Source organism: Lontra canadensis, unplaced genomic scaffold, assembly GCF_010015895.1.
Source record: "Lontra canadensis isolate GAN:19392208 unplaced genomic scaffold, GSC_riverotter_1.0 scaffold91, whole genome shotgun sequence".
In the NCBI taxonomy this organism is placed as follows: domain Eukaryota; kingdom Metazoa; phylum Chordata; class Mammalia; order Carnivora; family Mustelidae; genus Lontra; species Lontra canadensis.
Genome location: NW_022631085.1, coordinates 924185 through 937318, shown reverse-complemented (window position 1 = coordinate 937318; position 13134 = coordinate 924185). Strand labels below are relative to the sequence as shown.

At 46.5% G+C, this 13134-nt stretch overlaps 1 protein-coding gene across 2 annotated transcripts in view; it reads left to right on the top strand.

The window, feature by feature from the left end:
• Positions 1 to 13134, top strand: part of VPS35L (VPS35 endosomal protein sorting factor like) — a 115312-nt gene that overhangs the window by 72122 nt on the left and 30056 nt on the right. For both annotated transcript variants that reach the window (XM_032836186.1, XM_032836187.1), the window contains 5 exons: positions 72 to 152; positions 2530 to 2593; positions 5107 to 5205; positions 7003 to 7080; positions 8306 to 8420. In XM_032836186.1, coding sequence (XP_032692077.1) covers positions 72 to 152; positions 2530 to 2593; positions 5107 to 5205; positions 7003 to 7080; positions 8306 to 8420 — 437 coding nt within the window. The remainder of the gene's footprint in view (positions 1 to 71; positions 153 to 2529; positions 2594 to 5106; positions 5206 to 7002; positions 7081 to 8305; positions 8421 to 13134) is intronic.

Here is a 13134-nt window from a genome sequence, read left to right as displayed (position 1 = left end):
AGAAACTCAGCTCATGCCTTCATTGCTGTGAGTGGACATAACTTTTACTGTCATCTTTAAATGTCTTATAGGCATCAGCAAGAACCCACAAAGGACCCTGTCATTCTGAATGCCCTTTTGCACGTCTGCAAGACCATGCATGATTCTGTGAAGTAAGCCACGCTCGAGGCTGAGACATAACAGGGATTGGGTCTTAATATCACATAATAGTACATTGGGGAATTACTGCATTAAGCTGCCACTATGGGTAATATCATTTTATGGGGTCTATTAAAATTCTTGCTAATGAGGGCATTCCAGTACAGGAGAAGAGAGAGGCTGAGATGAACCTTCCTGAGAAAATGAAATGGCAGGTTTGTTGTTGTTGTTCTTGAAGATTGATTTGAGAGGGAGAGAGAGCAAGAACTAGTTGGGGGAGGGGCAGAGGGAGAGAATCCAGGGCAGATTCCCTGCTGAGCATGGACCCTGAGGTGGGGCTCAGTCCCACAACCCTGAGGTCATGGCCTCTGCCTAAACCAAGAGACAGTCAACGGAGTGTGCCAGCAAGGCTCCCCAAGATGGCAGATGTTTTTACAAAGGGATTTCTGTTGACAGGAAAACGCTGGTTTCATCCAAGTGAACTCAAACTCCACGTCTCCTGGAGATTTGAGAGCACCAGATAGGATAATAATGAGTTCACTCATTCAGTAACATAGCTGTACATTTTTTCTCATTATTAGCCAGTTATTTGAAATTCAGATGAAATGACTTCTGTCCCTTACATGAAGGGCTGGAGGTGTTCAGTAGACTTGAGACTCAGTCCTACGCGTTGGCCTTACCTCTTGGGTCAGAGGCCAAACTGTCACTCCTTTTCTTTCTAGTTTTTTTTTCTCTTACGTGCTTCCATGTGATTGTGTTTGAAGCAGTCCTGCGTATTTGTAGCTGAAATTTTAGTCCCCAAAGAATTTTTAAGTACAGCAGATTGAGTCACTGGAAAATGTTACAAGAATGGAGAAAACGTTTTTGGAACTTAATCGTCAGCAAGATGAATTTTACTTTTTTTTTTTTTCTTCTGAACTTTGGAATCCTTATCTTCATGATCTTGCATTGTCAACCTCATGAATAGTTATCAAAATCAAAATATCAAGACTTTTCATAATACATGGAACCGATAGGCTTTTTATTTGGACAGAAATAGAAATAAAGGCACAAAACACATCAGAAAAGCACCCATCTTACTAGGATACCGGGTTTTTAGCTTTAGCAAAATAGAAGGTTTATTTCTGTCTTGCTAAAGGTGTGAGATCAGAATGTTGGGGTAGGGTCACTGTACCGTAGAGTGCTATCCAGGCTCCTTCTGTCTTTTTTTTTTTTTTAAGATTTTTATTTATTTATGTTATTTATTTGACAGAGATCACAGGTAGGCAGAAAGGCAGGCAGAGCGAGAGAGGAGGAAGCAGGCTCCCTGCTGTGCAGAGAGTCCCATGCGGGGCTCGATCCCAGGACCCTGAGATCATGACCTGAGCGGAAGGCAGAGGCTTTAACCCACTGAGCCACGCAGGCGCCCCAGGCTCCTTCTACCTTGTTGCTTGGCCATCCCTCTGCCGTTCTTTCCTGGGGCTGAAGCTGGCTTACCATGACCATGTCCATGTACAGCCTGCGGGCATTGGAGGACAGCAGTTTTCTTTCTGGGAGAAATTTGGATGGCTCACCCTCGCTTGTGCTCACATCCCCTTGGCTAGAACTGTCCTCTGGTTATACCCAGCTGCAGAGGGGGCTGGGCAATGGAGTCTCAAAGAACGAAACGGACATTGCTTTGTTAGCGGATGGAGTGCAGTTTTTGCCAGTACTTACTCTCCCCCAGGACAAACCAACACACAAAAGACTTGGCTCCTGTTTTCTCTAAGCTCTTAAGTTTTTTTAAAAAAATAATTTTGGGGAACTGTTACTAGGCTTTCACATGTGTAGTTGAAGCTTAAGGACGTGACACTGTCTTAAATATATTTGTATTAATACTGCCGTTAGATAGAGGCAATCGCAATCTGTAATTTTACTTGAAGATGCTTCCCCAGAATGAGCTGGATTTGATGGATGGAGAGGGAAGTGGATAGTTTCGTGATAAAGCAAATACAGTAAAATGATAATGGTGGGATCCTGGTGGTAGATATATGGATGTTTGTTGTGGAATTCATTCGACTTAACTGCTTATTTGAAATTTTTTATTCCAAAATGTTGAACACAACTTCTCCGGAATGCAAAATTTGCAGTTGGACTTTGCTGTCCAAATTCCAAGGGAAAGTTTCCTTCTCCTTTGCTATTAATAAATATGTTATGAAAACGTCATCTTTGAGAGAGATGAGAAACACATTTAAGTTATGTTCATTTAGATGATATATTTTCATCAAAAGAAACACATGCAGCCTGTTGGGGGTTTTCAAAATCTAGAAAATGCAAAATTTTCTTACCTGTTAAATCGCTTACTTCTTATATATTCCTTAGAAACTTTCGTTTGTTACCTCAGTGTTAATTATGTACCATTATTGATTTTAGTGCACTCACTCTGGAGGATGAGAAAAGAATGCTGGCATATTTGATTAATGGATTTATAAAAATGGTAAGTATTGGGGAAGAAGGTTCAGGGCACTTGGAAATGTGATGTAATTGTTTGTCCTTAACTCCGGTGAAAGCAGTTAACATTATGTTCCCTGGTGCTTTTCATTTTTATTATGATAAGATGAAATTAGAAAACATCTTACATTAGCCAGCACTCCCCTGGGGGCAGAGAGAGCCAAGACCAAACTGGCCTAAGGAATAAAAAAAGGGGGAGGGAGAGGTTTGGATGGGGGATGCCAAGTCCAGGAATGGAGCTCTCTGAAGGAGCAGCTGGCCGTAGGGGTCTCCGTGGTGTCATCAGGACCTGCCCTCTGTAGGTCTGCGGCTCCAGGTTCTGCTCCCTCCCGTAGTGTCCTCCCTGGCAGGCTCACTCCCCTGCAGAGCCCCGGGTCCCCAAGCCTGCCAGTGCTGCGGCCCAGCAGAAAGGGCTCCAGGGGAAGTCCTGGGATTGAGTCTCTAGACTAACTAGACTAAAGGTCACCGGCTTCTCCCTGCATGAGTTGGTGCAGTGAGGGGGAAGGAACACACTGGCCAGGCCTGGGAGACCTTCGCACGCCTGTGCAACCGTGAATTGCATGGATCCTGGGAGTCGGGAGTAGGGGCTCCCAAAGGCACCCGATGTGATGTGCGGCTCATTGAGTGATGGCGGACGGATGCTGGGGGGAGGGGCAAAATTGTGCGTAACAACTCACAAGACTTTGCAGCTTTCAGTTACCGTGTCTTATTAATTTTTTTTTAAGATTTTATTTTTTTATTTGACAGAGATCACAGATAGGCAGAGAGGCAGGCAGAGAGAGAGGGGGAAGCAGGCTCCCTGCTGAGTAGAGAGCCTGACGTGGGGCTCGATCCCAGGACCCTGAGATCATGACCTGAGCCACCCAGGTGCCCCTGTTTTATTAATTCTTAACAATCCTAGGGGTTGACTGGAGCCAGGTTGCTCCGTGTACCAGGATCGGGGCCACGGAGGATCCAGGACAGCCTCGCTCCCATGTTTAGGCTCTTGGTGCTGGCTTTTGGGGCCTCATTTCTCACCGGCGTGGCCTCTTTCTGCCATTCTGCCACCATCTAGCCTTCTCAGCCAAGCTGTTCTGTATGGTGCAGGCATGGACAGAAGCTGTGGGGCCTTTTAAGACCAAAGTCCTGCGATCACTCAGTGACTGCTGTCTCATCCTGCTGCATTCTGTTGGTCAAAGCAGTCACCAGGGCTGTCCCCTTGGAGAGATGGGAAAGTAGACTCCACCCCCAAGATGGGGGGGGTGTGCGGGTCCACAGGGAGGCTGCAAGAGGCCAGGCAGAGTGGGAGGGGTTCTTACAGCCTTCTTTGGGAACAACTTACCCCAGTCCCTCCTAGCCAGAACCACCGTTGTTTTCCTTCTTTGTGCACAAAGCTTAAGTAGCAACCTCTGCGGGTGCCTTATTTTAATATAAATGTCAAGACAAAGCTGACCAAGAGATAAATAACTAGATTACTTTGAAAAGGACCTGAAAATCTGACTTGTTCAACAGGAGGGGTCAGCTTCGTCTGTAGGTAAAATAATCCATTTTCATGCAGAATCAGAATTAACTTTTCAACTGCTGTGTTGGGAAATGCACCTTTTACCACGGGACTCTCCTTGTCCTTCATTTATACGATGACCAGGTGGTATTTTATCCCTTTATGGGTTTGTCTGAGAGCCACCCGGTTAGAATGGAAAAGAATATGTGGAAATAGGTTGGGAAACCTGATAGCTTTAATGGAAATAGCAATGTTAAACCTCCTCTGGGCAAAAATGATTGCTGTAACAGTCAAGTTTGTCCTCCTAACCACTGTTCATAAATTTGAAGAAATAAATTTTTTATTGATGGAGAAATTTCCACTTCTGGCTTCCCCGGCCACCCATAAGTTGCCGAGTTTGGACTCCCCATCAGTAAGCAAAAAGGTGTGGCTCTTATTAGGGAAATCCCTCTGACCAATGGCTCCCAATAACCAAATTTATGTTCTGTGAAAAGGCCACAGCTGACAAACAAAATTCCATTATTTCCTTTCCAGGCGTTTCCTTCTAGCCTGGGAAATCCGATTTACATTCTGAGATACTGTTCTGTACTACCCTTTGGTCTTTTTATGTTCTACTCCAGTGCTCATGTCATGAAGAGGAGGTGGTAATAGTAATATTCCAGTTATATGCTGGGCAGAGTCACGTAAAGTCTAATAGGTGTTAACCTATTTACTTCCTGCTACGACAGATGAGAGTTTATTTTTCTTACCCCCTTATGCTCCTTATTTGCCTGTACCCCTCCTCCCAAAGAGCCATCTGGAGTACGCTGCAGAGGCAAGTGTAAATTCGTGTGTGTGTGTGTGTGCGCGCGCGCACCCGCGCCCTTGTATACCCAGGACATTTCCACCCCTTCATATTTTTGGTGACTTGTCATCACAGACTTTCCCTACCTGTCGAAGCTCAGGGAAACTCTTCTCAATGGTGTGTGCTCCCAGGTGCCTGGGGGTAACATTCTCAGCACCTTTTCCCTTGCTTCTAGGTTTCCTTTGGCCGTGATTTTGAACAGCAGCTCAGTTTTTACGTTGAGGCTCGGTCAATGTTTTGCAACCTGGAACCTGTTCTTGTGCAGTTGATTCACGTAAGGATTTTCATTTATTCATTTGTTTTCTCAATAAGTATTAACTATCTGCCAAGCATGGAGTTTAATCCAGGAGTCTTGTGGCCCCGGAACACTTCTGTTCTTCAGGGCACAAAAGCCGGTTTCTCAAAGATTAATCAAATCTGCAATTTTTGCTTAAGTCTTTACATGCTTTTTTTTTTTTTTAACTTCTTTTTCTCTGAAATGAGCATATTCTCAGTCCCATATGCCAGCAGCAAAGTGGGTTGCACTGATGAGTTACGGAAATATTAACGTATGGTTCTAAGAGTTTAACCGGAGTCCCAGGCTGGCTGGTTCTTGGTAGCTCTGTGTGGTGTCCCCACGGCAAAGAAAGAAATAGCAGTTCTGTTGATTAAGAAGTTAGACTCAAAGAACTTAAGTGTTTATGCCCTAACAACTGGGTAGCTTTTAGAAATAGCAATATATGTGAATTGAAAGAAAAAAATATATATCTTTATTCTTTTTTTATTTTTTTTATTTTTTATTTTTTTTTTTTTTTAATATTTTTTATTTATTTATTTATTTGAGAGAGAGGCAGTGAGAGAGAGCATGAGCGAGGAGAAGGTCAGAGGGAGAAGCGGACTCCCCATGGAGCTGGGAGCCCGATGTGGGACTCGATCCCAGGACTCCGGGATCATGACCTGAGCCGAAGGCAGTCGTCCAACCAACTGAGCCACCCAGGCGTCCCACTGAGCCACCCAGGCGTCCCTATATCTTTATTCTTAAATAATCCCAGTGACTAGTAACTCGTTGGGCACTGCACCACTTCTCAGACCTTGCCCTCGGATTGGCATCGCTACCCTCGTTCTCTGTTCCATGTTGATTTTTCTTTCCCCACACTGGTTTTTGCACAGTACTTGTCATCAGAGTAGCTGTTGAGAACCCATTTTCACCCAAGCTAGGACATCGGCGTGAGGGACAGGGCACGGTCCGGTGTTGAATCCATGAGCTTCCTAAGGCCGGTGCTTTCCACAGCGCTCGACAATGGGACATTGCTCCGTTTCCCTAAAAAATTGTGGGTGCCCCTGCGAGTTTGCTCCAGCCCTCAAGGATGCCATGGTACACAGTCTGGGAACCATGGGTCCAAACTTACCACGCTTGTGGAAAGATTCCCCAAGGCTTTAATCGCTTCGTGTAAATTCAAGGAGAGCAGCCTTTTTATAGATTTGTTTGCTGCTTAGCCGGTTATGTGGCGTTCCTGAATTTAAGGCCTAACGGTAGAGACCTCTTCTGTACATCGGGGTCGGGGAAGCTCACTGTAGGGTTGTGGCGGTGAAGGAAGCTGAGCAACGCACAGCTCTTAGAACACACCCGTAGGCCGTGAGCGTGATGTGGAAGCGGCTGTTTCTGGCCTTACAGTTCACGTCTGCATTGCATCGCTGAATTGCGTGCTGCCTCTTGGGTTTGAAGGTTTCTCTCAGGATCGCTAAGATATCAAGCTTAGTGTGTGGGATTTCTGGAAATGAAGTGAACCCTGGCTATTCATTAAACCAGAAAATGGTCATTTACAATGCCAGTTGATAGGCATGACTAACTCAGTGAGGGCCTTTTGTTCTTACCCTGTTGGAGATGTTTGCTCAAGGCTGAGACTGAGGCAGGCGGGATGACCCCTCTGGCATGTCGGGGTTCAGAGCTAACCCGTCTGGGCCCCACGTAGCTCATTCTTGTTGACTTGTATGCAGTTAACATCCGGATCTCTAGGAAGATGTTAATCGGAGTCAGTCATCATCTCATAAGTCTTCCTTTTTTTTTTTTTTTTTTAATTAATAAATCCAGAGTGTAAACCGGTTGGCAATGGAAACGAGGAAAGTAATGAAAGGAAATCATTCCAGAAAGACGGCTGCCTTTGTCCGGGTATGTTCTAGATATAAGACTCCCTGACTTTGAACCTCCAGTTGTTTCATTTGCAAGTTTCTAAGTTGCTCTTCCCAGAAAAAAACAAGTGTGTCCTAAGGGGTGGTTAAGTATCGATTTTCCAGGTTAATTTTTCCTTCTCAAGTATCTATGGATAAACTACTTTTCTTGGAATTTTTCAAGACAAATGATCAGAGAAGTCTTCATTTGGACACGTGTTAAGGGCAGGGGTGGGGTGGGCCGCGTTGAGAGGTGGATCGCATTTTTTGCCAGCTGAATTACTTCTGGCTCGTGTCTATATCTGGAAAGTCTTTTTATCAAAGCAATCCATATCTGTGTTTTTAAAAAAAAAAAAAATGGAATTGGACCAAAAAGAGGACAGTGAAAAATAAGCATACTATCCCTGCCCTAACTTTATACCTCTTTTCTCAAGAGCCAACCACCTCAAAACCTTTTCGAGCAATTTCTTCCAATTACTGCCATATTTTTAAGTAATTGGTTTAAAAGTCTGCTGCTTAGTCACTAGTAGGTGTCAACCTCTTTACTTCCTGCTATGACAGATGAGGGTTTATTTTCCTTATCCCCTTATGCTCCTTATTTGCTTGGCCCCCCCTCCTCCCAAAGAGGCATCTGGAGTATGCTGCAGAGGCGAGAAGAGAAAATTGGGGCTCAGAAGGAGGAGATTTCGTTATTGTCAGTGTTTTTTATTTTTTATTTTATTTTATTTATTTTTTTAAGATGTTATTTATTTATTTGACAGACAGAGATCACAAGTAGGCAGAGAGGCAGGCAGAGAGAGAGGAGGAAGCAGGCTCCCTGCCAAGCAGAGAGCCCGATGCAGGGCCCGATCCCAGGACCCTGGGATCATGACCTGAGCCGAAGGCAAAGGCTTTAACCCACTGAGCCACCCAGGCGCCCCTATTTTATTATTATTTTTTAAGATTTTATTTATTTATTTGACAGAGATCACAAGTAGGCAGAGAGGCAGGCAGAGAGAGAGGGGGAAGCAGGCTCCCCGCCAAGCAGAGAGCCCAACATGGGGCTCGATCCCAGGACCCTGAGATCATGACCTGAGCTGAAGGCAGAGGCTTAACCCACTGAGCCACCCAGGCACCCCTTGTCAGTGTTTTTTAATTGAAAATATGTGATGGATGGAAGCAGGAGGACCAGGCTGCAGTGGGGGTGTTGCTTACGTCACCTGCCATGTTTCTTCCCGTCCTTCTAGGCCTGTGTTGCCTACTGCTTCATCACCATTCCCTCGCTGGTGGGCATCTTCACGCGCCTCAATCTCTACCTGCATTCCGGTCAGGTTGCCCTGGCCAACCAGTGCCTCTCCCAAGGTAAGCCCATCGTTCTCTCCTCTTGTGTGTTCCCTGGCTGTTTAGGAAAGCCGACTCAGCTGTGTGTGTGTGTGTGTGTGTGTGTATAGAGAGAGCTTCCTCCAAGAAGAAAGGAAAGAAAGAACTAATGGAGAAACGAATTCTAAATCTGTTTTTGTAGCAGGAAGCGCACTGGCCGTGCCCACATTTATAGCGTCAGACAGATGACAGTGTGAAGCTACCTTCCTGCAAGGCCCTTCTGAACCCTGTCTCACATAGGCCTGGTGGGCAGCTCGACACCCCAGGAGAAGTGTGCCTAGAGAATTTTACAAGTTAGGACTGCTTTACCCCAGGACATGGCTGTTTATTTTTTGTTGCTGTTTGTTTGTTTGAAACCCCAGAGACCTACAACTGGAAGCTAATAAGTACAGAAAGAGTACTCTGTCTGGCTTGCTGTTAGTGATAAAAATTCTGCTCCAACCTTTGCTGTGTGATGTTGATTTTCTTCTGGCTTGTTACCAACGAGGAGTTCTGTTTTTATCATTAAAGGATACAGTGTTTATTTCAAAAAAAAAAAAAATTCTGCCCCAGACCCATTTCTGTACAAGGTTCAGGAGCCAGACGGTTTACTTGAGCAGCAGTCCCCAAGAGTGTCAGTCAGGTGATGGGGGGCTGAGACGGGGAAGGGAAGGAAGCCAACAAAAGATACACTGTTGGGCAGATAACCACTGTGGGCAGCTGAGGTCTGTTCTCACCGGGGACCACGGGGAGTGGGTGTCGGATGGCCTTGGCGCTGCCCCACCTGAGGGGCAGGGGATGTGGATTCTTGATCTGCTCATCTGTTGTTGCATGAGGGCTGTTTCTAGATCATCACCTCCCTGGCTCCCTCGCCTATTCCACACTTGAGCTGAGAGAAAGCCCTCAATCAGGTATTTGCTACAGGATGTGCTTGTCACCTCCTGGGACGGTGTGCATCAAGGACACACGCACAGAGCCATACCATGGCCTGCCAGAGATCCAGATGCCACTGCTAGAGCGTGTGTGTGTGTCTCGAGCCCTTCACATACTGTCTAATTTCGTCCTCCCAACAGCCATGGGCTGCGGTCCTGTGGTCGGTGCCACCTTTGCCAGGGGCAGAGCCGAGGCAGGGAAGGGCTCAGGAGAGGGCAGTCCGCGCCTGCTCTGACTCCAGGCCGTGCTGCTCGCTGCTGTGGTAGAGCATCTGTAGGGCCAGCATTGGGGAAGCTTGAGTGACTGCCTGGGAGGTTTGTGTGGCCGCCGCGTACAAAGGGGGCCAGTGTTTTCAGTGATGCTCTGCCCTCCGCTCCCATCTCCTCTGTGAGCTCCCAGTTGATAACGCCAGGGTTGGCCATCCCCCACTTGCTGCCGTTGCTCTGGGTGGATTCTCCGGGTTGGTTGGAGAGCCGACTTTCCACGGCAGCTCTAGAATGTTTTATCTTCATTCACCTGGGGTGGCTCTGGGCACCGAGGCCTTCACACGTGATTGCTACCCATGCCCCTTCTGAGGGGTGAAGCTTTGCTTTTGACTCCTGGGAACTCCAGTGGCTTCCTGCCACATCTGGAATGACACCAAACACCTTCCCTGGGAGTCTTCAGACCATCTGGGGCCTGCCTGCCCCTTGTCCTCATCTGGCACCTCCTTAAGCCACAGTGGCTTTCTTCTGTTCTCTGAACATGCAAAGCTGCATTCTAACTCAGAGTCTTTGTACCTGCCATTCCCTCTTTCTAAAATAATCTTTCCCCCGATACTTGGGTTTGGTTTGGTTTGGTTTTTTTAATTCTCAAGCAGGCGATGAGAAGCCTCCCCTGGTTAGGGTGGCTTTTGCTGCCCACTCTTGCTAAAAGCTCCACTCTGGGAAGGATGGCCTTCCCAGTCTGTCCTGCTCGGCACCATTCTCTTCGTGATCGCCATCGTGCTTTGGGTCTGTGTGTTTTCTTACCGTGAGCGTTGCTTATCTACTCTCCCCACCTGCCCTTGGTGTGTGTTGGTGAACGTGGAACTTTCTCCTGGTGCCTGCTTTGGTAAGCATGATGGGTTAGCAAGAAACAAGGTGAGACAAAAATAAACAGCCACCCCCAAAACCCTGATGCTATGCAAAATGAAGACTAGATCAGATGATTAGCTTAGATTGATGTAAGAAACTTAAAATCTTACTATAAACTGGATCCCTTTTAAAAAGTTCAGGAATGGTAGCCTTCACGGGGGATCTCTGGAGCTCTGCATAACTTGAACCATTTGGAACGGCTTATGAGCTGCTGCTATCAGAGCTATAGACTGTGAACAGAGGCTCTAGAAGCCTTGATCTTTCTTCTTCCAACTTAGAAACTCAGGACCATGTTCTAAAATACTGTAGATCCCAGGCAAGCTTATTATGACTGGACCCGAGATGGGGTTAAAATTTTTTTTAATATTTAAATTAAACATTTTTTTTTTAATTTCTTAAGCTAAATAAAGGCTCCCCTGTCATCAAAGATCTGCTGCTCAAAGAATATTTGACAAGAGCCCTGGGTGACTTTTGCCCTGTGGTGCTGCCCCGTGATGGCCTCGGTCCACACCGGGAGATAAGCAGTGTCCGAACGGCCTGGTACACTCTGTGTGGGGGGTTAGTGCTCTCGGTGTCTGTGCCCGGGACTCCCTGTCTGCCTCGCCCCATACTTCAGGCCCCTGCAGGAGGGGCAGGAATGTGGCGTCCACTTCCCGTTTAATAATTTATCTGCTGACTTTTATTCCACTCTCTAAATGCTATGGCACTGAACCTTAGAAGCCTATTAGTGTTGGTCTGAAAGCCACACGCAGCAGTTGCTAGCCAAAATAAATTATACATTCAATTAGTGAGCGGGGGAAGGCTGCATAGAAATTAAATGAAGCTTGTGGAAATGGGCCACTTTTGTTCTCTTCCCCCCATACACCCCTGGTTATAAAACAGTCCTCTCCTGGCGCCTGGGTGGCTTAGTCAGTTATGCATCTGGCTTCTGCTCAGGTCATGATCCCAGCGTCCTGGGATCGAGCCCCTGCATCGGGCTCTCGTGCTCAGTGGGGAGCCTGCTTCTCCCTCTCCCTCTGCTGCTCCCCATCGTGTTCTCTCTCTCACTCTATCAGATAAATAAAATCTTAAAAAATAGTAATAAACCAGTCCTCTCTCCCCCCCACAAATCATTTTCTGGTCTCCCCGATTCAGCCTCAGTTGTATCTTCTGTATCGGGCCGTGGCTTTGCGGGGACTGGGTCCAGCCTCACGTTAAACTCCCGCTGAACTCTCAGTGAGCCCCGTGTAGGATGCTGACGAAGGCTTTTATAAGGGAGGCCCAGTTCTGGTCCTTTGGTCATACCGGTGTAGCCCGTGGAGTGGATTGCCGGTGGGCCAGGGTTGTTCCAAAGCCAGCTAGTGCCCCCAGTAGTAGGGAGAAACAGAAGACTCGTGCTTCTCACCTAGAGATGCCCGTGGACCTTTTCTTTCAGCCGGGTCACTGGATAAGTTCTTGCTCTTGTTTGCGAGTGGTTCTTTCTAGAAGATTATTACCAGGTCAGAGCAAGAACAGATTCTTTGGCCCTTTATTTTTGGCTTTGTTCCTTTATCTTTCTGATTTCTAATCTGAGAAAGGAGGGTGTTTTATAGCGGAGGTGTTGTTGGAGCTGGTCGTCGAAGGGGAGCGCACCTTAATCAGGAGGAGCGGGGAGGGGAGCAGGACCCACTGGCATTCCAAGTGGGGTAAAGAGCTTGAGTAAAGGCACAGGAGGTGTGAAAGCCCATGGTGTGTTTGGCCAACGGCAGGATGTTGGGATGCGTCCCTCACTGATGGTGACTTTCAGGTCCCCCAGTCCTGACTCTGCAACTTACAAGCTCAGACAAGTTGACCCTTGTGTGCCTCAGTTTCCTCATCTGTCAAGTAGAGATCTCAGCCGTGGCAACTGTCTGTCACAGATTGCACGGGAGGATGTACTTCGAGAGCTTGGCTCACCTGGCACACAGTAGCTGCTCAGTAAATATCGACCTCATCTAATTGTCTCTCAGAAGACAGAAGTACGCCGTGGCACCCTGCATACAATGACAGCTCTGTGGTTTCGGGATTCTGAGAGCAAACTTCTCATCTGCAAAACCTTGAGAAATCACAGGAAAGCTGATTGTTCTTTTAAAGATGAACCCTGCCGACTTATCCTGGAAAGCAAACAAACAAATGAGAACTGTGGTTCCTCCAAAGACAGAATGAGAGAGAACACAATTCAAGCAGAGTAGTTTTAGTCTTTTCATTAATAATAGTGCTTTCCAGAATTCTCTCTCCCCTCCCTTTGAATTTTCCTTTCTTTTATTTGTTTTTTGCAGTTTCATCCTTCAGAGCTTAGCTCATAAGCCCCTTTTTAAAGGACACCATCCTCGGCCTGTCAACCCCCAAACTGAGTTAAGTCGGGTTATTTTATAAGATGTGTTATCCTGACACCTGGCACTTTGTCCTCATTAGATTTAACCCCTGTTGTTACTTAACAAGTAAATATGTGAATGATCGTCTGCTTTCCTCTACTGCAAGACTATCTGCTCCATGAAGTCTTACCTATCTTGTCCGACATTGTGACCCTGGCACGATGCCTACTGTGTAGATGCTCAGGAAATATTGAATGAATGAATGGTAATCACACGATAATAATGGTTGATAATTCTTAATAGTATCCATACATATATATAAAATGGTACGAAGGCTCTCATTTTATGGACATAATT